The sequence below is a fragment of the Scyliorhinus canicula genome, chromosome 8, assembly GCF_902713615.1.
Source record: "Scyliorhinus canicula chromosome 8, sScyCan1.1, whole genome shotgun sequence".
Classification (NCBI taxonomy): domain Eukaryota; kingdom Metazoa; phylum Chordata; class Chondrichthyes; order Carcharhiniformes; family Scyliorhinidae; genus Scyliorhinus; species Scyliorhinus canicula.
This window is the reverse complement of record NC_052153.1, coordinates 199,164,710-199,192,199: the sequence shown is the minus strand read 5'-3', so window position 1 is coordinate 199,192,199 and position 27,490 is coordinate 199,164,710. Positions and strand designations below refer to the sequence as shown.

The following is a 27,490-nucleotide window of genomic DNA, read 5'->3' as shown; positions in this document are numbered from 1 at the left end:
TCAGTCCCTGTGTCCCAGCCTGTCCAATCCCTCCCTGTAACTCAGTCCCTGTCCCAGCCTGTCCAATCCCTCCCTGTAACTCAGTCCCTATCCCAGCCTGTCCTATCCCTCCCTGTAACTCAGTCCCTGTCCCAGCCTGTCCAATCCCTCCCTGTAACTCAGTCCCTGTCCCAGCCTGTCCAATCCCTCCCTGTAACTCAGTCCCTCTCCCAGCCTGTCCAATCCCTCCCTGTAACTCAGTCCCTGTGTCCCAGTCTGTCCAATCTCTCCCTGTAACTCAGTGACTGTGTCCCAGCCTGTCTAATCCCTCCCTGTAACTCAGTCCCTCGAGTCCTGGCAACATCCTTGTAAATCTCTTCTTCACTCTCTCCAGTTTAATAACATCTTTCCTATAGCAAGACAATTAAAACTGACCACACTACTCCAGGTGTGACCTCACCAACGTCCTGTACAACTGCAACATAACTTCCCAACTTCAATACTCAGTACCCTGAATGATGAAGGGCAGCATGCGTAAAGCCTTCTTCACTGCCCTATCTACCTATTCACCTTCAGAGAACCGTGCACCTGAACTCCATGGTCGCCTTATTCCACGATTCTCCCTAATGTCCGACCATTCACCATGAAAGTCCTACCTTGATTTGACTTTCCAATCTGCAACACCTCACACCTATCTGTATTGAACTCCATTTGCCATTTCTCGGCCCACTTCCCCAGCTGATCAAGATCCTGCTGCAATCTTTGATAACCTTCCTCATTGTCTACAATACCACCTATTTTAGTGTAATCTGCAAATTTACTGATCATACCTTGTACATTTAATCCAAATCATTGATGTAGATAACAAGCAGCAATGGGCCCAGCTATGACCCCTGAGGCAGAGCACTGGTGAAATGAAATGAAATGAAAATCGCTCATTGTCACGAGTAGGCTTCAATGAAGTTACTGTGAAAAGCCCCTAGTCGCCACATTCTGGCGCCTGTTCGGGGAGGCTGGTACGGGAATCGAATCGAGTTGCTGGCCTGCTTGGTCTGCTTTAAAAGCCAGCGATTTAGCCGAGTGAGCTAAACCACAGGTCACAGGCCTCCAGTCCAACAAGCATCCTTCCACCATTACCTTCTGCTTCCGGCCATCAAGCCAATTGTGTATCCAATTTGCCAACTCACCCTGGATTCAATAGCCTAATCCCGCTTTCTCCCAGATCCTTTGATCCCCCTCGTCCTAAGTGCTATATCTAACTGCTTCTTGAAAACAAACAATGTTTTGGCCTCAACTCCTTCCTGTGGTAACAAATTCCACAGGCTGACCACTCTCTGGGTGAAGAAATGTCTCCTCATCTCTGTCCTAAATGGTCTACCCCGTATCCTCAGGCTGTGATCCCTGGTTCTGGACACATCCACCACTGGGAACATCCTTCCTGCATCTACCCTGTCCAGTCCTGTTAGAATTTTATAAGTTTCTATGAGATTCCCCCTCATTCTTCTGAACTCCAGCGAATGTAATTCTAACCGATTCAAACTCCCCTCATACGCCAGTCCCGCCATCCCTGGAATCAGCCTGGTGAACCTTCGCTGCACTCCCTCGAGAGCAAGAACATCCTTCCTCAGATAAGGAGAGCAAAGCTGCACACAATACTCCAGGTGTGGCCTCACCAAGGCCCTGTATAATTGCAGCAACACATCCCTGCTCCTGTACTCGAAACCTCTCGCAATGAAGGCCAACATACCATTAGCCGCCTTTACCGCCTGCTGCACCTGCATGCTTACCTTCAGCGACTGGTGTACAAGGACACCCAGGTCCCGCTGCACACTCCCCTCTCCTAATTTATGGCCATTAGGATAATAATCTGCCTTCCTGTGTTTGCCACCAAAGTGGATAACCTCGCATTTATCCACATTATACTGCATCTGCCATTCATTTGCCACTCACTCAACCTGTCCAAATCCCACTGAAGCATCTCTGCATCCTCCCCACAGTTCACCCTCCCACCCAACTTTGTATCATCTGCAAACTTTGAGATGTTACATTTTGTTCCCTCATCCAAATCATTAATATATATTGTGAATAGCTGGGGTCCCAGCACCGATCTCTGCGGCACCCCACTAGTTACTGCCTGCCAATTTGAAAAGGACCCATTAATCCCGACTCTTTGTTTCCTCTCTGCCAACCAGTTTTCTATTCACCTCAATACATTTCCCCCAATCCCATGCGCTTTAATTTTAAACGCTAATCTTTTATGTGGGACTTTGTCAAAAACCTTCTGAAAGTCCAAATATACCACATCGACTGGCTCCCCCTTGTCAACTGTACTGGCTACATCCTCGAAGAATTCCAGTAGATTTGTTAAGCATGTTTTTCCCTTCATAAATCCATGCTGACTCTTTCCGATCCTGCCATTGTTTTCTAAGTGCTCGGCTATAAAATCTTTGATAATGGATTCTAGAATTTTCCTCACTACTGACATCAGGCTTAATGGTCTATAATTCCCTGCTTTCTCTCGACCTCCCTTTTTAAATAGTGAAACGAAATTAAAATGTCACAAGTAGGCTTCAAATGAAGTTACTGTGAAAAGCCCCTAGTCGCCACATTCGGGGAGGCTGGTACGGGAATTGAACCATGCTGCTGGCCTGCCTTAGTCTGCTTTAAAAGCCAGCTCCTTAGCCCTGTGCTAAACCAGCTCCTGGAGTTACATTATAACAGAGTTACATGAGCTACCCTCCAATCTGCAGGAACTGTTGCAGAGTCTATAGAACCCCGGAAGATGACCATCAATGCATCCACTATTTCCTGAGCCACCTCCTTAAGCACTCTGGGATGCAGATTCTTAGGCCCTGGGGATTTATCCTCCTTCAATCACATCAATTTTCCCAACACCATTTCTCTCCTGTTATTGATCACCTTCAGTTCCTCCAGTCCATCATTGATATCCACTCTCTTCCAGGTGGGAATTTCCACATTCCTTCTCCATACTACTTTATATTGTATTATGATTATTTTATGGTCACTATTATCACTCCATTCTCCAACTGAATCATACTCCAGCTGACCTCCTTCATTCTCAATTGTTCACTCTCAATCTTTCTCCTGCCCTCAGTTCCCATCTGTTTATTCACAGGTATGCCCCGATCGGAATCCTGTTCCTGATTGCTGGCAAGATTGTTGAGATGGAGGATATGACTGTAATGGGGGGTCAGCTGGGGATGTACACAATCACGGTCATCGTGGGTCTGCTCATTCACGCCCTCATCGTGCTGCCGCTTCTCTACTTTGCCATCACACACAAGAATCCCTTTGTTTTCATTGGTGGATTGGTACAGGCCCTGGTTACTGCACTCGGCACTTCCTCCAGGTAAGAGAGAGTGTGGATATCGGCACTCAAACACCATCTTTATTGCACATTTATTCCTTGTCTCAGTCTCCTGAATCCACCTCAACAAAGAGGCTACGGTCCATTTACCGAATTTGTTTTTTACTCAAACGCAGAGGGCAGAATCTCACCAAGGTTTGGTGTCAAGCTCAGACTGAAAGCTGCCGTGTAAATCTCTAGTTGGGCTCTGTCTCCACGGCGACGTGGGAATGGTGCCGTTTTACTCCAGAAAAAATGGTGTAAAATGGCCACCAATTGCCTGTTTTGCTGGGGGCGAGCAGGATGGCAGCGTCGAGCACCCCCTCCAGCTGCCGATACGGCCTGGAGAATTGCCGGGTCTGTGGCTGTGCATGCACACGGTGGCGACCGCTTGTGGACCCCTTTGTACCCCCCCCTTGATCGGCTCGCGCGCCCTGGACCATCCCCTAACAGTGCCTAATAAAGTTCCCCCTGCCTGCGGATCGGCCCTCGCCCGACTGTGGTGCCGCTGGACTGTGCTGCAGCCACCAGGCCGAGTTCCCGATGGGTGGGGCCACAAGCGACCGACACCGTCGGGATTTCAGCCCATCAGGGGGTGGGCCCAGTGGCGTGCAGAGGTCTGGTGATGCCCGGGGCAAATCTTGATTGTATGCCCCAAAGGCTCAAGTATAAGGCCTAATATACTGAGAAATATTATGAGAAAGGAAAACATTTTGAATATATAAACACAGATGAAACATGAAATAAACGCTTTATTCGATTTTAATATAAATCAATCAAATTTATTAAGTTCTTTTCCCCAAATGATACCTCCTGTCACAAAACACCTGAACTACTTCACTTTTTACATCAGCTGTGAGAAATTCTTTTTCAATGCTTATTAAAGCCAGGTTGGTCAGTCGCTCCTGTGACATAGAAGACCTCAGATATGTTTTTATTCATTTCAGTTTTGAAAATGACCTTTCACAGCTTGCGACTGAAAATGCGATTGTAAGCAGTAATCTGTATGAAACACACAGCGTCGGAAAGACATCCCTCCCATACTGCAGTAAAGACTCCAGAGCATCTTTAGGATCAGGGGGAACTCTATTCCCTCCAGCTCGAAGGAGCATCACAAAATCAATAATTTTGTCATATAACTGAATTGCAACCACATCATTGTCATAATAATTTGCAAAGTCTGAACATTCCTTTTTTAATTTCTCTCTTTCTTGTTCATCTTCAATCTTCAATCACTACTGAATTTAAGTTCAGAAGAAAAGAAAATCGGTCACTGAGTCTTTGAAGACGGACACTGCGGTCTTCAATTTCAGTTTTTAATCTGTTCATAATCTCTACCATTACTCTATTCATTTCTTCTTGTGCCGTCAGTCCACTATCTCTTGCTGACTCTCCAGGCATTATTCTTCTTCTCCTTGTTAGTGCAATTGGTATTCCCCAATTTTCACAATATTCATTGGCTAAATCTATTGCATTGTGGATAATTTCGTCATTCTTCAAATTTAAGATATGAATAAGTCCTCTCAGATCACAAGAAGCTTCATGGAACCCCATTTTCGGATCCTGCAAACGTTTTGAGACTTTCTCCACTGATGATAAAACTGAGTACCAAAAATTGAATAAAGCTATAAACGGGAACTGTTGAATAGAGTTCAGTAGCGATCCTGCATCAGATTTAGTTTCCCTTGAAAATTCTCCTTCCAGCAGGTGTTGAAGGCTTGCAATAACGTTGTCACACTCTTCATGGATTACTTGCACAGCATCATGGCTGGAACTCCATCTTGTGTCACACTGTCTTTTCACAGTCCGAGTGACAAATGATTTTAACACTTCCCAACAAGAAGTAGATGAAAAAAAAGTAAAGAGTTTTTCTAGAATGCCAAAAAATGTAACAACAGGTTGCACCTCACTTGCATGGACACAGGCCAAATTGAGGCTGTGGTTCTCGCAGTTCACAAACACAGCTTTTGGGTTAACTTCAAGAATTTTTTGTTGAACACCTCCTCTCACTCCAGCCATAACTGCTGCGTTATCATATGCTTGACCACGACAGTCATTCATGGAAATTTTGTCTTCTTCCAATTTTTCCTGAATTTTATTTACCAGGCTGACTGCATCTTTCTTGTTGACTTGAAAAAATCCCAGAAATGTCTCCTTTATTTCTACTTTTCAGTTTTCATCAATATGAACGTAACGCAGAATTTCAGAAACCTGATCTTCATGGGCAATATCTGGAGTTGAATCCAGCATTATGCTAAAATATTTTGCGTCCTTAATTTCGGAAATTATATTTTTCTTGAGAGTTTCACCAAGAAGATTGATTATTTCGTTTTGAATTCTGTTGGACAAGTAGGTGACACTTTTTGGTTTCTCTTTCCCTCTCTGCAAGTGTTTTGCTAAGATGTCATCATATTTGGCCAAAAGTCTGATTGTTGCTAGAAAGTTTCCTGTATTTTCACTGACTGTCTCCCCTGGCTCTGATAACCCAGATATTCCTTCTCCTCGATGTCCACGATAGGCCAGATTCTGTTTTGCCAGAAAGGATATAACCTCGACAATCCGTTCAGTTATAGCTTTCCATCTTTTCTTTTCAGCAGACATTTGCTGTTGAAGTTCAGCATCTATCGTAGTTGACTGATGGAGTCGAACTACGAGGTTCAGGTATTCCCTCATGTGAGCTCTATGAGAAGGGCTTTTCTCATGGTCAAGTATTGTTGGATTTAATTTTCTCCAAGTGGAGAAACCGTCTTCCTTTCCAAAGTTTGACACAGACGACAAATGCTCCTTTGAAAACAAAAAGCAAACAAAACAGTAGCATGCTTTCCGATATGGAGAGTATAACAACCATTTTCTCTCCACAATTTCTCCGTTTGTGGAAACTTTATCAAACCACTGTTTGGAAAATGATCTCCCATCCTTCTCAGCAAATGGACCACTTTTATTCTGATATCTTTCAGGGCCATGTTGTAATATTGTCATCTTCAAATGATCTGGAATCGGTTTCTTCAAACAGCCAAAATCGCTTCTTTGCAAAAATATGCTAAAATCTTCTTTATTTTCTTCACATGGATCATCATCCTGACAACGAGACTGAGGAGAGAGAGTATTATGTTCTGACCGAGCTGAATACGTATCAGAAAAATCCTTCTCTGCACCCACATCATCTTTTACTTCTCCAGGTTCTCCTACTTCTTCTTTACTTCTTTTTATCCATGCATCTAATGCCCCTCTTTGATGGGACTCTTCTTCGACTCTGGCCCTCTTTTTTTCCTGTTCTGTGCTCCACTCGGTTGTACACGAAATACTCGTAACATTTCATTTTCTATCTCAAAAACCGTCAGACGCATGAGAAAATGGGAAGAAAATGGTGAACAATCGGTCAGTTGCAGACGGATAAACCATATTTCATTTCTTTGTTCCTTCGTATCAAATTATTTCACACTGATTCTCCACTGATAATTTTGTGCAATTTATATCATAGACTTGCAAATTAGTGGTATCTGTATTCGAATATTAGCATGTTAAGGAATAAATGTCTCCTATTCCGAGATTAAATGCCATAGCAGTCCTCTGATCATCCAGGCTTCACTCTTACTACATCCCACGTAAATATTTCATTAAATATCACCAAAAAACCTATAAAAAACGTAGTTGCACCTGTTCTGGAGCTATTCACTGACCTGAGTAGGTAAAAGAACTAATCTAGATGCACAAAAAGCTGAAGAAAAGACGAGTTATGACTCGAGGAAATGCAGGAACGAACAGCCACGGTAGGGCCTGTTCTGTGCTGTACTATTCTATGTTCTATGTTCTATGTCTGCTTGTTGCTTTTGATGGTTGCACCACGTACATCATGCGCATGCGTGTGGGGGGATGGGGAGAAGCACCATTTTCTCTAGACAGAAAGGGTACACCATGTTAAAGGAATAAAGAGCTAACAACTGCCTCTGCAGTGTGGTGAGCCTCCAAAAATTGATTTATCACCGCTGAAATTTAAAAATTACTATCTTATTTCCTTCTCTGGGGCAGTACGGTGGCCTAGTGGTTAGCACAACTGTCTCACGGAACTGAGGTCCCAGGTTCGATCCTGGCTCTGGGTCACTGTCCATGTGGAGTTTGCACATTCTCCCCGTGTCTGCGTGGGTTTCGCCCCCACAACCCAAAAATGTGCAGAGTAGGTGGATTGGCCATGCTAAATTGCCCCTTAATTGGAAAAAAATAATTGGGTAATCTAAATTTAAAAAAAAAATAAAATTTTTCCTTCTCTGATTGGATGCCCCCATCCAATGGATGCCCGGGGCCAATGCACCGTCGCCCCCCCACCCCCCCCTGCACGCCACTGGGTGGGCCTCAGGCAACGTCCTGAGGCCGTCGATACGGCACGCGCCATACACCGCTTCGGAGGGGGCGGAGCATCACCGTACGCTGCTTTGGAGGGGGCGGAGCATCACCGTACGCTGCTTTGGAGGGGGCGGAGCATCGCCGTACGCTGCTGCGGAGGGGGCGGAGCATCGCCGTACGCCGCTTTGGAGGGGGCGGAGGGGGCGGAGCATCACCGTACGCTGCTTTGGAGGGGGCGGAGGGGGCGGAGCATCGCCGTACGCTGCTGCGGAGGGGGCGGAGCATCGCCGTACGCCGCTTTGGAGGGGGCGGAGGGGGCGGAGCATCGCCGTACGCTGCTTTGGAGGGGGCGGAGGGGGCGGAGCATCGCCGTACGCTGCTTTGGAGGGGGCGGAGGGGGCGGAGCATCACCGTACGCTGCTTTGGAGGGGCGGAGCATCGCCGTACGCTGCTGCGGAGGGGGCGGAGCATCGCGAAAGCGACGCCTCCCTCGATTTAGTCGAGAATTATGATTCTCCGGCCAATCGCCGAACGTGATTTTAGCGTCGCCGACCGGTGAATCGAGCTTCAGTTTTCTCATCAATTATTGAGCCTCTTCGACGTTAAATAAATGAGTTGCCATTTTTTAGGTGTCACTTGGGCAGGTCCCGCCTCAGACCCCATCAGGGAGGTTTTGGGGTCTCCCCCACCACCCCTGACAATCCTGGCTGGGATTTCCAACCCCCTCCACAACACTGCACAGGTACAGCTCTGTCTGCCCCCTGGACCTCCCACTAGGACCCGGTACATCCTCAGCACAGGTTGGCATCGCCCGGGCGTGACCCTCTCCCCCCAGGGGTACTTACCTCCTGCTCGCCCTGAGTGATTTCCCCCCATGTGTGAACCTTGCCAATGTGACATTACGTCGGTGAGGGGGGGGGGGGGGGGGGATCATGTGGTGGGGCTCTAGTAATATTTAAATTGGCTCCCTCACACACGCGCACACACACTCAATCCCTCACACACACACACACACACACACACACACACTCCCTCACACACACACACACTCACTCCCTCACACTCACACACTCCCTCACACACACTCACACACTCCCTCACACACACTCCCTCATACACACACACACACTCCCTCACACACACACACACTCAATCCCTCACACTCACACACTCCCTCACACACACACACACTCACTCCCTCACACTCACACACACACACACACACTCAATCCCTCACACACACACACACACACACACTCCCTCACACACACACACTCACTCCCTCACACACACACACACTCAATCCCTCACACACACACACACTCAATCCCTCACACACACACACACACTCCCTCACACACACACACACACACACACACACACACTCCCTCACACACACACACACTCACTCCCTCACACTCACACACTCCCTCACACACACACACACACTCCCTCACACACACACTCACACACTCCCTCACACACACTCCCTCATACACACACACACACTCCCTCACACACACACACACTCAATCCCTCACACTCACACACTCCCTCACACACACACACACTCACTCCCTCACACTCACACACTCCCTCATACACACACACACACTCCCTCACACACACACACACTCAATCCCTCACACTCACACACTCCCTCACACACACACACAGACACACTCCCTCACACACGCACACACAAACACACACCCTCACACGCACACACACACTCACTCCCTCACACTCACACACTCCCTCACACGCACACACACACTCACACTCCCTCACACACACACACACACACACACACACAAGCTCCCTCACACACACACTCTCCCTCGCACACACACTCTCCCTCACACACATGCTCGCTCACTCACTCACTCACACACACACCCTCACACACACTCACACTCCCTCACACTCACACTCCCTCTCACTCACACTCCCTCTCACACACACACATACACTACCTCACACACACACACACACACACACACACAAACACACACCCTCACATATGCACACACTCTCACACTCACTCACACTCACACACCCTCACACACTCCCTCACACGCACACACACGCACACACACACTCCCGCGCGCACACACATTCCCGCACACACACACACACACACACACACACACTCCCTCACACACTCCCTCACACACACACACTCACGCACACTCATCACTCACTCACTCACACACTCACACACACATTCCCTCACACACACGCACACACACACACCCTCACATACGCACACACACTCACACTCTGATGGAACCATCAATTCACTAGACACGTGCTTTAAGATATGAACAGTGGTTTTAATCTACTTACTACAGAGCCAGTCTGTTACCCGTTGAACTCTCGATGAACTGCAGGCTGGCTCTGGACAAGGGTATTTATACAGCAGTCCAGGGGGAGGAGTCGTGGGCGGAGCAAAGGGTGGAGCCCTGTACAAACTCCTGAGCATTCCCAGAGCTACTCCCCCTAGTGGTCGGATAACGCTACTGCACGTACAATGGTATTGGTAAATACAGTGTGAATTACTAAGTTACATTCACCACACACTCTCCCTCACACATACACACACACACTCTCCCTCACACATACACACACACACTCTCCCTCACACACACACACACTCCCTCACACACACAGACACACACACTCCCTCACGCACACGCACATATACACACACACGCGCACACACACAAACTCCCACACACGCACATGCACACACTCCCTCACACACACACACACACACTCCCTCACACACACAGGCACACACACTCCCTCACGCACACACAAACACACACGTGCACACACACAAACTCCCTCACACACACGCACACACACACAAACTCCCTCACATACACGCACACACACACTCACACACACACACACACACACACACACACAAACTCCCTCACACACACATACACACACTCCCTCACACACACGCTCACATTCCCTCACACACACTCACACATTCCCTCTCACACACTCACACACTCCCTCACACACACGCTCACACACACGCTCACACATTCCCTCACACACACACACACTCCCTCACACACACACACACTCTCCCTCACACACACACTCCCTCACACACACACTCCCTCACACACACGCTCACACACACGCTCACACATTCCCTCACACACACACACACTCCCTCACACACACACTCCATCACACACACAGACACACACACCCCCTCACACATGCGCACACACATACACACAGACACACACACCCTCACACACACGTGCACACACACACACCTCTCACACACACATACACACACACACCCTCACATACACGCACACATACACACACTCACACACACACACACCCTCACACACACGCACACACACTCCCTCATACACACACACTCACTCACTCACTCACTCACACAGACACACACCTTCCCTCACACACACACACGCACACACACACACACTCCCTCACACACACTCACACACACACACACTCCCTCACACACACACACACAGTCCCTCACACACCCTCACACTCACACACACACACTCCCTCACATACACACCCACTCCCTCACACACACTCACACACACTCCTTCACACACACGTACACACACAAACACACACCCTCACATATGCACACACACTCACACTCCTTCTCACACACCCTAACTACTCCCTCACACACACACACATGCACACACTCACACTCCCTCACACACACGCACACACACCCTCACACTCACACTCCCTCACACACACACACGCACACACTCCCTCACACACACGCACACACACACACCCTCACACACACACTCCCTCACACACACACACACACACACACACACTCCCTCACACACATGCCAACACACACACACTCCCTCACACACACGCACACACACCCTCACACTCACACTCCCTCACACACACACGCACCCACACTCCCTCACACACACACACTCACACTCACTCACTCACTCACTCACTCACTCACACACACACACACCCTAACACACACCCACGCACACACACACACACATAAGAACATAAGAACTAGGAGCAGGAGTAGGCCATCTGGCCCCTCGAGCCTGCTCCGCCATTCAATTAGATCATGGCTGATCTTTTGTGGACTCAGCTCCACTTTCCGGCCCGAACACCATAACCCTTAATCCCTTTATTCTTCAAAAAACTATCTATCTTTACCTTAAAAACATGTAATGAAGGAGCCTCAACTGCTTCACTGGGCAAGGAATTCCATAGATTCACAACCCTTTGGGTGAAGAAGTTCCTCCTAAACTCAGTCCTAAATCTACTTCCCCTTATTTTGAGGCTATGTCCCCTAGTTCTGCTGTCACCCGCCAGTGGAAACAACCTGCCCGCATCTATCCTATCTATTCCCTTCATAATTTTAAATGTTTCTATAAGATCCCCCCTCATCCTTCTAAATTCCAACGAGTACAGTCCCAGTCTACTCAACCTCTCCTCGTAATCCAACCCCTTCAGCTCTGGGATTAACCTAGTGAATCTCCTCTGCACACCCTCCAGCGCCAGTACGTCCTTTCTCAAGTAAGGAGACCAAAACTGAACACAATACTCCAGGTGTGGCCGCACTAACACCTTATACAATTGCAACATAACCTCCCTAGTCTTAAACTCCATCCCTCTAGCAATGAAGGACAAAATTCCATTTGCCTTCTTAACCACCTGTTCCACCTGTAAACCAACTTTCTGTGACTCATGCACTAGCACACCCAAGTCTCTCTGAACAGCGGCATGCTTTAATATTTTATCGTTTAAATAATAATCCCGTTTGCTGTTATTCCTACCAAAATGGATAACCTCACATTTGTCAACATTGTATTCCATCTGCCAGACCCTAGCCCATTCACTTAACCTATCCAAATCCCTCTGCAGACTTCTAGTATCCTCTGCACTTTTCGCGTTACCACTCATCTTAGTGTCATCTGCAAACTTGGACACATTGCCCTTGGTCCCCAACTCCAAATCATCTATGTAAATTGTGAACAATTGTGGGCCCAACACGGATCCCTGAGGGACACCACTAGCTACTGATTGACAACCAGAGAAACACCCATTTATCCCAACTCTTTGCTTTCTATTAATTAACCAATCCTCTATCCATGCTACTACTTTACCCTTAATGCCATGCATCTTTATCTTATGCAGCAACCTTTTGTGTGGCACCTTGTCAAAGGCTTTCTGGAAATCCAGATATACCACATCCATCGGCTCCCCGTTATCTACTGCACTGGTAATGTCCTCAAAAAATTCCACTAAATTAGTTAGGCATGACCTGCCCTTTACGAACCCATGCTGCGTCTGCCCAATGGGACAATTTCTATCCAGGTGCCTCGCAATTTCTTCCTTGATAGATTCCAGCATCTTCCCTACTACCGAAGTTAAGCTCACTGGCCTATAATTTCCTGCTTTCTGCCTACCTCCTTTTTTAAACAGCGGCGTCACGTTTGCTAATTTCCAATCCACCGGGACCACCCCAGAGTCTAGTGAATTTTGGTAAATTATCACTAGTGCATCTGCAATTTCCCTAGCCATCTCTTTTAGCACTCTGGGATGCATTCCATCAGGGCCAGGAGACATGTCTACCTTTAGCCCCATTAGCTTGCCCATCACTACCTCCTTAGTGATAACAATCCTCTCAAGGTCCTCACCTGTCATAGCCTCATTTCTATCAGTCGCTGGCATGTTATTTGTGTCTTCCACTGTGAAGACCGACCCAAAAAACCTGGTCAGTTCCTCAGCTATTTCCTCATTTCCCATTATTAAAACTCCCTTCTCATCCTCTAAAGGACCAATATTTACCTTAGCCACTCTTTTTTGTTTTATTTATTTGTAGAAACTTTTACTATCTGTTTTTATATTCTGAGCAAGTTTACTCTGATAATCTATCTTACTCTTCTTTATAGCTTTTTTAGTAGCTTTCTGTTGCCCCCTAAAGATTTCCCAGTCCTCTAGTTTCCCAGCAATCTTTGCTACTTTATATGCTTTTTCCTTCAATTTGATACTCTCCCTTATTTCCTGAGGTATCCGGTCGATTTTCCCTCTTTCTACCGTCCTTCCTTTTTGTTGGTATAAACCTTTGCTGAGCACTGTGAAAAATCACTTGGAAGGTTCTCCACTGTTCCTCAACTGTTCCACCATAAAGTCTTAGCTCCCAGTCTACCTTAGCTAGTTCTTCTCTCATCCCCTTGTAATCTCCTTTGTTTAAGCACAAAACGTTCTCACGCTCCATCTCAATGGACATAATCTTCAACACGGGACAAATCCGGGAAAAGTACAGGGAGCAGCATGAGCCTCTGGATAATAGCAAATTACTGCAGATGCAGGAATCTGAAACCAAAGAGAAAATGCTGGAGAAAGCTTATACAAAGGGTCACCTGGACACGAAATGTTAGCTCTTTTCTCTCCCTACAGATGCTGCCAGACCACATCTGGAACATGTTGCTGCAGGAAACTATCCTGGACACATTCGAGAAATTCACCACCTTTCTGACAGCTGCTTGTCTGCCTCTCCCAAGCTGTGTGTAAATTGAAATCCATCATTAATATTACTCTGCCTTTGCTACACACCTGCCTAATTTCTGCCTGGTCTCCACTGGATACTTTCCCCTCATTATAGCCTCACTCACTATTGAGGTGATAGTATTTCTTTTTTTTTAATAAACAATTTTATTGAGGTAGTTTTTGGCTTTATAAACAGTTACAGACATCATCAGAAAGAAAGCAAAAAAGGCAAAAATGTGCAAACATCCACATACTTTCAATACTTCCATCGTAACATATTGCACAAGCCCGCTCCCCTCCCACCCGTACTACCCGCCATATTTTCCCTCCTACTCTACTCTACCCCCCCCCCCCCCCCCCTCCCCCCACCCCCCTGCTGACGCTCACTCTCCCGCAAAGAAGTCAATAAATGGTTGCCACCTCCGGGTGAACCCCTGCACAGATCCCCTCAAGGCGAACTTAATTTTTTCCATCCCCAGGAAACTTGACATGTCCGCAAGCCACCACTCAGTCTTCGGGGGCTTTGAGTCCCTCCACGCCAATAATATTCGTCGCCGGGCTATCAGGGAAGCAAAGGCCAGCACATCGGCCTCACGGTAGCATGGTGGTTAGCATCAATGCTTCACAGCTCCAGGGTCCCAGGTTCAATTCCCAGCTGGGTCACTGTCTGTGTGGAGTCTGCACATCCTCCCTGTGTGTGCGTGGGTTTCCTCCGGGTGCTCCGGTTTCCTCCCACAGTCCAAAGATGTGCGGGTTAGGTGGATTGGCCATGATAAATTGCCCTTAGTGTAAGGTTAATGGGGGGTTTGTTGGGTTACGGGTATACGGGTTACGTGGGTTTAAGTGGGGTGATCATTGTTCGGCACAACATCGAGGGCTGAAGGGCCTGTTCTGTGCTGTACTGTTCTATGTTCTATGTTCTCCCCCTGGACGCCCGGGTCTTCCGAAACCCCAAAAATTGCCACCCCTGGACTCATCACCACCCTTGTTTTTAGCACCTGGGACATGACCCCCGCAAATCCCTCCCAGTACCCCCTCAGCTCAGGGCATGCCCAAAACATGTGAACATGGTTCGCTGGTCCTCCCGCGCACCTAGCGCATTTGTCCTCTATCCCGAAAAATTTGCTCATCCGAGCCACCGTCATATGGGCCCGGTGAACGACCTTAAATTGGATCAGCCCGAGCCTTGCACATGTCGCGGTCGAGTTTACCCTACTCAGGGCCTCTGCCCACAGCCCATCCTCCATTTCCCCGCCTATCACCTCCTCCCATTTAAGTTTCAGTTCCTCTGTCTGGGACCCTTCCTCCCTCATGAGCACCTTATAAATATCAGAGACTCTACCCTCCCCTCCTTCCCCCCTAGAGACTATTCTGTCGAGGATCCCCATTGGCGGGAGGCGTGGGAAAGATGGGACCTGTCTACGAACAAAGTCCCGCAACTGTAGGTACCTGAAATCATTTCCCCTTACCAACCCAAATTTCTCCTCCAAGCTCCTCAAACTCGCGAAGCTCCCTTCCAGGAACATATCACCCACCCTTCCTGCCCCTGCTCGCCGCCATACTCGGAACCCCCCATCCATACTGCCGGGGGCAAACCGATGGTTGTCGCAGATTGGCGCCCAGACAGACGCCCCCATCTCCCCCACATGCCTCCTCCACTGGCCCCATATCCGCAGGGTCGCCACCACTACCGGGCTGGTGGTGTACTTGGCCGGCGGCAGCGGTAGAGGAGCCGTGACCAGGGCTTCCAAACTGGAGCCCCTGCACGAAGCCGCCTCCACCCGCTCCCAAATAGACCCCGTACCCACCATCCACTTCCTTATCATAGCGATGTTGGCCGCCCAGTAATAATTGACCAGACTCGGCAAAGCCAGCCCTCCCTCGCTGCGGTTCCTCTCCAACATCGCCTTCTTCACCCGCGGGGATTTTCCCGCCCAGACAAAGCTCATGATCAGCCCATTAACTCTTTTGAAGAAGGACTGTGGGATAAAGATCGGGAGGCACTGAAAAATAAACAAAAATCGAGGGAGGATTGTCATCTTTACAGTCTGCACCCTCCCTGCCAGCGACAGCGGGAGTGCATCCCATCTCCGAAACTCTCCCTTCATTTGCTCCACCACCCTGGCCAAATTTAACTTATGCAGCCTGCCCCAGTCTCGTGCCACCTGGATTCCCAAATACCGGAAATTTTCCTCAACCAGCCTAAACGGTAGCCCTCTCAATCTGTTCTCCTGGCCCCTTGCCTGTACCACAAACATTTCACTCTTGACCGTATTTAATTTGTATCCTGAGAACTGGCTGAACTCCCTCAGCATTCCCAGTATAGTTCCCATCCCGGCCACTGGGTCCGACACGTACAGGAGCAGGTCGTCTGCATAAAGAGAAACCCTATGTTCAACCCCGCCCCTCACCATCCCCTTCCAACCCTCTGCGGCTCTCAGCGCAATCGCCAGCGGCTCTATGGCCAGCGCAAACAGCAGCGGGGAGAGCGGGCAGCCCTGTCTGGTCCCTCGGTACAACCTAAAGTACTCCGACACTTCTCTGTTGGCCCTGACGCTGGCCCTCGGGGCCTGATATAATAATTTGATCCAATCCACCAATCCCTCCCCGAACCCAAACCGTCCGAGCACCTCCCATAGATATTCCCACTCCACCCGGTCAAAGGCCTTCTCGGCGTCCATAGCCACCACTACCTCCACCTCTCTACCCGCCGGGGGCATCACTATCACATTGAGCAATCTCCTCAGATTGGCCGCCAGCTGCCTGCCTTTCACGAACCCCGTTTGATCCTCCCCAATCACCTCCGGTACACAGTCCTCCATTCTACCCGCCAGTACCTTTGCCAGGAGCTTGGCGTCTACATTAATCAGGGAGATTGGCCTGTAGGACCCGCACACCTCTGGGTCTTTACCCCGCTTTAATATCAGAGATATGGTGGCTTGTGACATCGTCGGCGGCAGGGTCCCTCTGTCCCTTGCCTCATTGAAAACCCTCGCCAAGACCGGGCCCACCAGCTCAGAGAACTTCCTATAAAACTCTACTGGGTATCCATCCGGCCCCGGGGACTTCCCCGACTGCATGGCCTTTAGGCCCCCCAATACCTCCTCTACTCTAATCGGGGCCCCCAGCTCTTCCACTCGCCCCCCCCCAACTGTTGGGAATGTTAACCCATCCAGAAACCTTTTCATCCCCTCCGGTTCTTCTGGCGGCTCCGAAGTTTCCAGCTTACGATAGAAGTCCCGGAATACCCTATTCAATTCTACCGGATCCTCCACTTTGTGCCCCCCCTCGTCCCTCACTCTACCTATTTCCCTGGCCGCCTCCCTCCTCCTTAGTTGCTGCGCTAACAGTCTGCTAGCCTTTTCCCCATACTCGTACACCACTCCCCTCGCCTTCCTAAGCTGTTCCACGGCCCTGCTCGTGGATAGTGCCCCCAGTTCCGCCTGTAGCCTCTGCCTCTCCCTGAGTAAAACCTCCCCCGGGAACTCCGCGTGCTCTTTATCTATCCGGCCCATTTCCCTGACCAATCTATCCATCTCTGCCCGGTTTGCCTTGGCTCTATGGGCCCCAATTGAAATCAGCTCCCCCCGCACTACTGCCTTTAGCGCCTCCCACACGGTCGCCGCTGAGACCTCCCCCGTGTCATTCACCTGCAGGTAATTTTTTATACATTTCCGAAGCCTCTCGCAGATCCCCTCCTCCGACAGCAGTCCCACATCTAGCCTCCATTGCGGGCGTTGATAACTCGCTCCCCCGAACTGCAGGTCCACCCAATGCGGGGCATGGTCTGAAATGGTAATTGCTGAGTATTCCGTGTTCTTTACCTCCCCCCTACAGTCCCTGCTTAGCACAAAGAAATCTATCCTGGAATATACTTTGTGGACGTGCGAGTAAAACGAGTAGCCGCTTCCTGTTGGCTGTCCCTCTCTCCAGGGGTCCACTGCCCCCATTTGCTCCATAAACCCTTTCAGCTCCCTTGCCATTGCTGAGAGTCTACCCGTTCTGGGACACGACCAATCCAAAGTCGGGTCAAGGACCATGTTAAAGTCCCCTCCCATTATTACCCTGCGAGAATCCAAGTCCGGGATCTTCCCCAGCACTCTTTTAATGAAGTCCACGTCATCCCAGTTCGGGGCATATATATTCACCAGCACCACCCTTCTCCCCTCCAGTCTGCCCCGTACCATCAGGTATCTGCCCCCCCTGTCTGCGGATATGCCCTCTGCCTCAAATTGCACACGCTTGTTGATCATGATTGCCACCCCCCTGGACTTCGAGTCCAAGTCCGAGTGGAAGACCTGGCTAATCCAGCCCTTCCTTAGCCTGGTCTGGTCTGACACTTTCAGATGTGTCTCCTGCAACATAATTACGTCCGCCCTCAGGGCCCGCAAGTGCGCGAACACCCGCGCCCTCTTAACCGGCCCATTCAGTCCCTTGACGTTCCAGGTGATCAGCCTGGTCGGGGGGCACATCCCACCCCCCCCACCCCGCCGGTCAGCCATAGCCTTTCTCGGGCCGGCCCCTGACCCGTGCGTCGCGCCCTTCCTGGCCCGCCCTATAGCTGCCTCCACCCTCGACCTCCTTTCCAGTGCCTATTTCAAGTCCCTCTCCCGTCAGCAGAACAACCCCCCCCCCCTCCCCTAACCCCATCCCCCGATACCCCCACCCCTGCCATCTACTGGCTGTAACTTCCCCCCCCATCTGACTTCCTTGACTAGCCAATCTGCTAGCCCGGTGACTCAACACTCCGGCGCCTTCCTGTCCCATTCCCCTTGTTTCCCCGCCCTCCTCCCCACCCACTGGGGCAAGCCGGCTCCAGTGTCTTCCGCGAGCTGCACAAAAAGCCCAAACAGAAAAAAAAAGGGAAAAAACATAGAAAAAAGAGAAAAAGCACATAAATGTCCATGAACAAAGGAAAGAGTCTCAAATGTTCCGCTTGGCCCCATTGGCCCAGCAAACCGTTGAGCAGCAGGCCAGGCACATTCGGCGTTCCTCCCCACAGAAATCCTCGGGCCCTAACTCGCGTCCTTGGGGCCTCCTTTCGGGACCAGCCCCCGGTCCCTCACAAAATCCATCGCTTCTTCGGGCTCGGAGAAGTAGTGGTGTTGACCCTGGTGCGTGACCCATAGCCGAGCTGGGAACAGCAGACCAAACTTCACGTGCTTCTTGAACAGCACCTCCTTGACATTCTTAAAGGCTGCTCGCCGCCGAGCCACCTCCTGGCTTAGGTCCTGATAGATGCGGAGCAAGAGGTGATAGTATTTCTAATCAGTAAGTCTGCCCCACTGCCTCTGCCATATTCCCTGTGCCTCCAGTAAACTTTATAACCTGGAATATTTAGTTTGCAATCCCGACCATCCTGCAGCCATGTCACTGTAACAGCGACTACATCAGAATCTTCAACTTCATAGAATCATAGAATTTACAGTGCAGAAGGAGGCCATTTGGCCCATTGAGTCTGCACCGGCTCTTGGAATCTGAGCCCAAATCTCCACCCTATCCCTCTCACCCAGTAACCCTACCTAACCTTTTTTTGGACTGTCCATGACCAATCCACCTGCACATCCTCCCACAGTCCAAAGATGTACAGGGGTAGGTGGATTGGCTGTGATAAATTGCCCCTTAGTGTCCAAAAGGTTAGATGGGGTTACTGCATTATGGGGAGAGGGTGGAGGTGTGGGGCTTAAGTAGGGTGCTCTTTCCAAGGGCCGGAGCTGATTCGATGGGCCGAATGGCCTTCTGCACTGTAGATTTTATGATTCCATGAATCAACTAATCTGTTACAGCTCCCCGGTTAATCCTTTCCAGCCAAGAGTGACTGAAGAGATCTGGAAACCATCCTGGGACCACATGGGTGCTACCTCTGCAGTTTGTCCACTTAATTCAACCGTAACTGTAATGTAATATCTCAGAGGCTCTCATTCCTCAGTGTAGGCTCTCATTCCTCAGTGTAGGTCCTCATTCCTCAGTGTAGGCTCTCATTCCTCAGCGTAGGCTCTCATTCCTCAGTGTAGGCTCTCATTCCTCAGTGAAGGCTCTCATTCCTCAGTGTAGGCTCTCATTCCTCAGCGTAGGCTCTCATTCCTCAGTGTAGGCTCTCATTCCTCAGTGTAGGCTCTCATTCCTCAGTGTAGGCTCTCATTCCTCAGTGAAGGCTCTCATTCCTCAGTGTAGGCTCTCATTCCTCAGTGTAGGCTCTCATTCCTCAGTGAAGGCTCCCATTCCTCAGTGTAGGTCCTCATTCCTCAGTGTAGGTCCTCATTCCTCAGTGTAGGTCCTCATTCCTCAGTGTAGGCTCTCATTCCTCAGTGTAGGTCCTCATTCCTCAGTGTAGGTCCTCATTCCTCAGTGTAGGCTCTCATTCCTCAGTGTAGGCTCTCATTCCTCAGTGTAGGCTCTCATTCCTCAGTGTAGGCTCTCATTCCTCAGTGTAGGCTCTCATTCCTCAGTGTAGGCTCTCATTCCTCAGTGTAGGTCCTCATTCCTCAGTGTAGGCTCTCATTCCTCAGTGTAGGCTCTCATTCCTCAGTGTAGGCTCTCATTCCTCAGTGTAGGCTCTCATTCCTCAGTGTAGGCTCTCATTCCTCAGTGTAGGTCCTCATTCCTCAGTGTCGGCTCTCATTCCTCAGTGTAGGCTCTCATTCCTCAGTGTAGGCTCTCATTCCTCAGTGTAGGCTCTCATTCCTCAGTGTAGGCTCTCATTCCTCAGTGTAGGCTCTCATTCCTCAGTGTAGGTTCTCATTCCTCAGTGTAGGCTCTCATTCCTCAGTGTAGGTCCTCATTCCTCAGTGTGGGTCCTCATTCCTCAGTGTAGGCTCTCATTCCTCAGTGTAGGCTCTCATTCCTCAGTGAAGGCTCTCATTCCTCAGTGTAGGCTCTCATTCCTCAGTGTAGGCTCTCATTCCTCAGTGTAGGCTCTCATTCCTCAGTGTAGGCTCTCATTCCTCAGTGTAGGCTCTCATTCCTCAGTGAAGGCTCCCATTCCTCAGTGTAGGTCCTCATTCCTCAGTGTAGGTCCTCATTCCTCAGTGTAGGTCCTCATTCCTCAGTGTAGGCTCTCATTCCTCAGTGTAGGTCCTCATTCCTCAGTGTAGGTCCTCATTCCTCAGTGTAGGCTCTCATTCCTCAGTGTAGGCTCTCATTCCTCAGTGTAGGCTCTCATTCCTCAGTGTAGGCTCTCATTCCTCAGTGTAGGCTCTCATTCCTCAGTGTAGGCTCTCATTCCTCAGTGTAGGTCCTCATTCCTCAGTGTAGGCTCTCATTCCTCAGTGTAGGCTCTCATTCCTCAGTGTAGGCTCTCATTCCTCAGTGTAGGCTCTCATTCCTCAGTGTAGGCTCTCATTCCTCAGTGTAGGTCCTCATTCCTCAGTGTCGGCTCTCATTCCTCAGTGTAGGCTCTCATTCCTCAGTGTAGGCTCTCATTCCTCAGTGTAGGCTCTCATTCCTCAGTGTAGGCTCTCATTCCTCAGTGTAGGCTCTCATTCCTCAGTGTAGGCTCTCATTCCTCAGTGTAGGCTCTCATTCCTCAGTGTAGGTCCTCATTCCTCAGTGTAGGTCCTCATTCCTCAGTGTAGGCTCTCATTCCTCAGTGTAGGCTCTCATTCCTCAGTGAAGGCTCTCATTCCTCAGTGTAGGCTCTCATTCCTCAGTGTAGGCTCTCATTTCTCAGTGTAGGCTCTCATTCCTCAGTGTAGGCTCTCATTCCTCAGTGTAGGCTCTCATTCCTCAGTGTAGGCTCTCATTCCTCAGTGTAGGTCCTCATTCCTCAGTGTAGGCTCTCATTCCTCAGTGTAGGCTCTCATTCCTCAGTGTAGGTCCTCATTCCTCAGTGTAGGTCCTCATTCCTCAGTGTAGGCTCTCATTCCTCAGTGCAGGCTCTCATTCCTCAGTGTAGGCTCTCATTCCTCAGTGTAGGTCCTCATTCCTCAGTGTAGGTCCTCATTCCTCAGTGTAGGCTCTCATTCCTCAGTGTAGGCTCTCATTCCTCAGTGTAGGTCCTTATTCCTCAGTGCAGGCTCTCATTCCTCAGTGTAGGCTCTCATTCCTCAGTGTAGGTCCTCATTCCTCAGTGTAGGTCCTCATTCCTCAGTGTAGGCTCTCATTCCTCAGTGTAGGCTCTCATTCCTCAGTGTAGGCTCTCATTCCTCAGTGTAGGCTCTCATTCCTCATAGTTGGTCCTCATTCCTCAGTGTAGGTCTTCATTCCTCAGTGTAGGCTCTCATTCCTCAGTGTAGGCGTAAGAACATAAGAACTAGGAGCAGGAGTAGGCCATCTGGCCCCTCGAGCCTGCTCCACCATTCAATGAGATCATGGCTGATCTTTTCTGGACTCAGCTCCACTTTCCGGCCCGAACACCATAACCCTTAATTCCTTTATTCTTTAAAAAACTATCTATCTTTACCTTAAAAACATGTAATGAAGGAGCCTCAACTGCTTCACTGGGTAAGGAATTCCATAGATTCACAACCCTTTGGGTGAAGAAGTTCCTCCTAAACTCAGTCTTAAATCTACTTCCCCTTATTTTGAGGCTATGTCCCCTAGTTCTGCTTTCACCCACCAGTGGAAACAACCTGCCCGCATCTATCCTATCTATTCCCTTCATAATTTTAAATCTTTCTATAAGATCCCCTCTCGTCCTTCTAAATTCCAACGAGTACAGTCCCAGTCTACTCAACCTCTCCTCATAATCCAACCCCTGCAGCTCTGGGATTAACCTAGTGAATCTCCTCTGCAAACCCTCCAGTGCCAGTACGTCCTTTCTCAAGTAAGGAGACCAAAACTGAACACAATACTCCAGGTGTGGCCTCACTAACACCTTATACAATTGCAACATAACCTCCCTAGTCTTAAACTCCATCCCTCTAGCAATGAAGGACAACATTCCATTTGCCTTCTTAATCACCTGTTCCACCTGTAAACCAACTTTCTGTGACTCATGCACTAGCACACCCAGGTCTCTCTGCACAGCGGCATGCTTTAATATTTTATTGTTTAAATAATAATTCCATTTGCTGTTATTCCTACCAAAATGGATAACCTCACATTTGTCAACATTGTATTCCATCTGCCAGACCCTAGCCCATTCACTTAACCTATCCAAATCCCTCTGCAGACTTCCAGTATCCTCTGCACTTTTCGCTTTACCACTCATCTTTGTGTCCCCAACTCCAAATCATCTCTGTAAATTGTGAACAATTGTGGGCCCAACACGGATCCCTGAGGGACACCACTAGCTACTGATTGACAACCAGAGAAACATCCATTAATCCCCACTCTTTGCTTTCTATTAATTAACCAGTCCTCTATCCATGCTACTACTTTACCCTTAATGCCATGCATCTTTATCTTATGCAGCAACCTTTTGTGTGGCACCTTGTCAAAGGCTTTCTGGAAATCCAGATATACCACATCCATCGGCTCCCCGTTATCTACTGCACTGGTAATGACCTCGAAAAGTTCCACTAAATTAGTTAGGCATGGCCTGCCCTTTATGAACCCATGCTGCGTCTGCCTAATGGGACAATTTCTATCCAGATGCCTCGCTATTTCTTCCTTGATGATAGATTCCAGCATCTTCCCTACTACCAAAGTTAAGCTCACTGGCCTATAATTTCCTGCTTTCTGCCTACCTCCGTTTTTAAACAGTGGTGTCACGTTTGCTAATTTCCAATCCACCGGAACCACCCCAGAGTCTAGTGAATTTTGGTAAATTATCACTAGTGCCTCTGCAATTTCCTTAGCCATCTCTTTTAGCACTCTGGGATGCATTCCATCAGGGCCAGGAGACTTGTCTACCTTTAGCCCCATTAGCTTGCCCATCACTACCTCCTTAGTGATAACAATCCTCTCATTGTCCTCACCTGTCATAGCCTCATTTCTATCAGTCGCTGGCATGTTATTTGTGTCTTCCACTGTGAAGTCCGACCCAAAAAACCTGTTCAGTTCCTCAGCCATTTCCTCATTTCCCATTATTAAAACTCCCTTCTCATCCTCTAAAGGACCAATATTTACCTTAGCCACTCTTTTTTGTTTTATATATTTGTAATAACTTTTACTATCTGTTTTTATATTCTGAGTAAGTTTACTCTCATACTCTATCTTACTCTTCTTTATAGCTTTTTTTAGTAGCTTTCTGTTGCCCCCTAAAGATTTCCCAGCCTCTAGTCTCCCATCAATTTTTGCCACTTTATATGCTTTTTCCTTCAATTTGGTACTCTCCCTTATTTCCTTCGATAGCCATGGTCGATTTTCCCTCTTTCTACCATCCTTCCTTTTTGTTGGTATAAACCTTTGCTGAGCACTGTGAAAAATTGCTTGGAAGGTTCTCCACTGTTCCTCAACTGTTCCACCATTGCTCCCAGTCTACCTTAGCTAGTTCTTCTCTCATCCCATTGTAATCTCCTTTGTTTAAACACAAAACACTAGTTTTGATTTTACTTTCTCACCCTCCATCTGTATTTTAAATTCCACCATATTGTGATTGCTCCTTCCGAGAGGATCCCTAACTATGAGATCATGAATCAATCCTGTCTCATTACACAGGACAAGATCTATGACCGCTTGTTCCCTCGTAGGTTCCATTACATACTGTTCTAGGAAACTAACGCGGATACATTCTATAAGCTCCTCCTCAAGGTTGTCTTGACCGACCTGGTTAAACCAATCGACCTGTAGATTAAAATCTCCCCTGATAACTGCTGTACCATTTCTACATGCATCAGTTATTTCTTTGTTTATTGCCTGCCCCACCATAACGTTACTATTTGGTGGCCGATAGACTACTCCTATCAGTGACTTTTTCGCCTTACTATTCCTGATTTCCACCCAAATGGATTCAACCTTATCCTCCATAGCACCGATGTCATCCCTTACTATTGCCCGGATGTCATCCTTAAATAACAGAGCAACACCATCTCCCTTACCATCCACTCTGTCCTTCCGAATAGTTTGATACCCTCGGATATTTAACTCCCAGTCGTGACCATCCTTTAACCATGTTTCAGTAATGGCCACTAAATCATAGTCATTCACTATGATTTGCGCCATCAACTCATTTACTTTATTCCGAATACTACGAGCATTCAGGTAAAGTACACTTATGTTGGTTTTTTTACCTCTGTTTTGAATCTTAACATCTCCAGTTTTATTCCTTTTAGTATTACTGGGCCTATTCACTGAGCTCGCCTCAGTCACTGTACCTTGTACTGTCGCCCTTTTTGATTTTTGACTATGTCTTCTCTGCCTTGCACTTTTCCCCTTACTTCCTTTTGCTTCTGTCCCTGTTTTACTACCTTCCAACTTCCTGCATCGGTTCCCATCCCCCTGCCACATTAGTGTCGGTCCTCATTCTTCAGTGTAGGCTCTCATTTCTCAGTGTAGGCTCTCATTCCTCAGTGTAGGTCCTCATTCCTCAGTGTAGGCTCTCATTCCTCAGTGTAGGTCCTCATTCCTCAGTGTAGGCTCTCATTCCTCAGTGTAGGCTCTCATTCCTCAGTGTAGGCTCTCATTCCTCAGTGTAGGCTCTCATTCCTCAGTGTAGGCTCTCATTCCTCAGTGTAGGCTCTCATTCCTCGGTGTAGGTCCTCATTCCTCAGTGTAGGCTCTCATTCCTCAGTGTTGGTCCTCATTCCTCAGTGTAGGCTCTCATTCCTCAGTGTAGACTCTCATTCCTCAGTGTAGGCTCTCATTCCTCAGTGTAGGCTCTCATTCCTCAGTGTAGGTCCTCATTCCTCAGTGTAGGTCCTCATTCCTCAGTGTAGGTCCTCATTCCTCAGTGAAGGCTCTCATTCCTCAGTGTAGGCTCTCATTCCTCAGTGTAGGCTCTCATTCCTCAGTGTAGGTCCTCATTCCTCAGTGTTAGTCCTCATTTCTCAGTGTAGGTCCTCATTCCTCAGTGTAGGTCCTTATTCCTCAGTGTAGGCTCTCATTCCTCAGTGTAGGTCCTCATTCCTCAGTGTAGGCTCTCATTCCTCAGTGTAGGCTCTCATTCCTCAGTGTAGGCTCTCATTCCTCAGTGTAGGTCCTCATTCCTCAGTGTAGGTCCTCAGTCCTCAGTGTAGGCTCTCATTCCTCAGTGTCGGCTCTCATTCCTCAGTGTAGGCTCTCATTCCTCAGTGTAGGTCCTCATTCCTCAGTGTTAGTCCTCATTTCTCAGTGTAGGTCCTCATTCCTCAGTGTAGGTCCTTATTCCTCAGTGTAGGCTCTCATTCCTCAGTGTAGGTCCTCATTCCTCAGTGTAGGCTCTCATTCCTCAGTGTAGGCTCTCATTCCTCAGTGTAGGCTCTCATTCCTCAGTGTAGGCTCTCATTTCTCAGTGTAGGTCCTCATTCCTCAGTGTAGGTCCTCATTCCTCAGTGTAGGTCCTCATTCCTCAGTGTAGGTTCTCATTCCTCAGTATAGGTCCTCATTCCTCAGTGTAGGCTCTCATTCCTCAGTGTAGGTCCTCATTCCTCAGTGTTAGTCCTCATTTCTCAGTGTAGGTCCTCATTCCTCAGTATAGGTCCTCATTCCTCAGTATCGGTCCTCATTCCTCAGTGTTAGTCCTCATTCCTCAGTGTAGGTCCTCATTCCTCAGTGTAGGCTCTCATTCCTCAGTGTAGGTCCTCATTTCTCAGTGTAGGTCCTCATTCCTCAGTATAGGTCCTCATTCCTCAGTATAGGTCCTCATTCCTCAGTGTAGGTCCTCATTCCTCAGTGTAGGTCCTCATTCCTCAGTGTAGGTCCTCATTCCTCAGTGTAGGCTCTCATTCCTCAGTGTAGGCTCTCATTCCTCAGTGTAGGCTCTCATTCCTCAGTGTAGGTCCTCATTCCTCAGTGTAGGCTCTCATTCCTCAGTGTAGGCTCTCATTCCTCAGTGTAGGCTCTCATTCCTCAGTGTAGGCTCTCATTCCTCAGTGTAGGCTCTCATTCCTCAGTGTAGGCTCTCATTCCTCAGTGTAGGCTCTCATTCCTCAGTGTAGGCTCTCATTCCTCAGTGTAGGTCCTCATTCCTCAGTGTAGGTCCTCATTCCTCGGTGTAGGCTCTCATTCCTCAGTGTAGGTCCTCATTCCTCAGTGTAGGTCCTCATTCCTCGGTGTAGGCTCTCATTCCTCAGTGTAGGTCCTCAAGTTCACATGAAATTAAAAAAAATGAAATGAAAATCGCTTATTATCACATGTAGGCTTCAAATGAAGTTACTGTGAAAAGCCCCTAGTCGCCACATTCCGGTGCCTGTTCAGGGAGGCTGGTACGGGAATTGA

The 27,490-nt window shown here is 48.6% G+C and overlaps 1 protein-coding gene across 1 annotated transcript in view; it reads left to right on the top strand.

Annotated features, from left to right (window-relative positions):
* The window catches only part of LOC119969962 (excitatory amino acid transporter 1-like), a 201,027-nt gene that overhangs the window by 148,582 nt on the left and 24,955 nt on the right, over positions 1-27,490 (top strand). Inside the window, 1 exon segment of the mRNA XM_038803929.1 lies at positions 3,116-3,349. Coding sequence (XP_038659857.1) covers positions 3,116-3,349 — 234 coding nt within the window.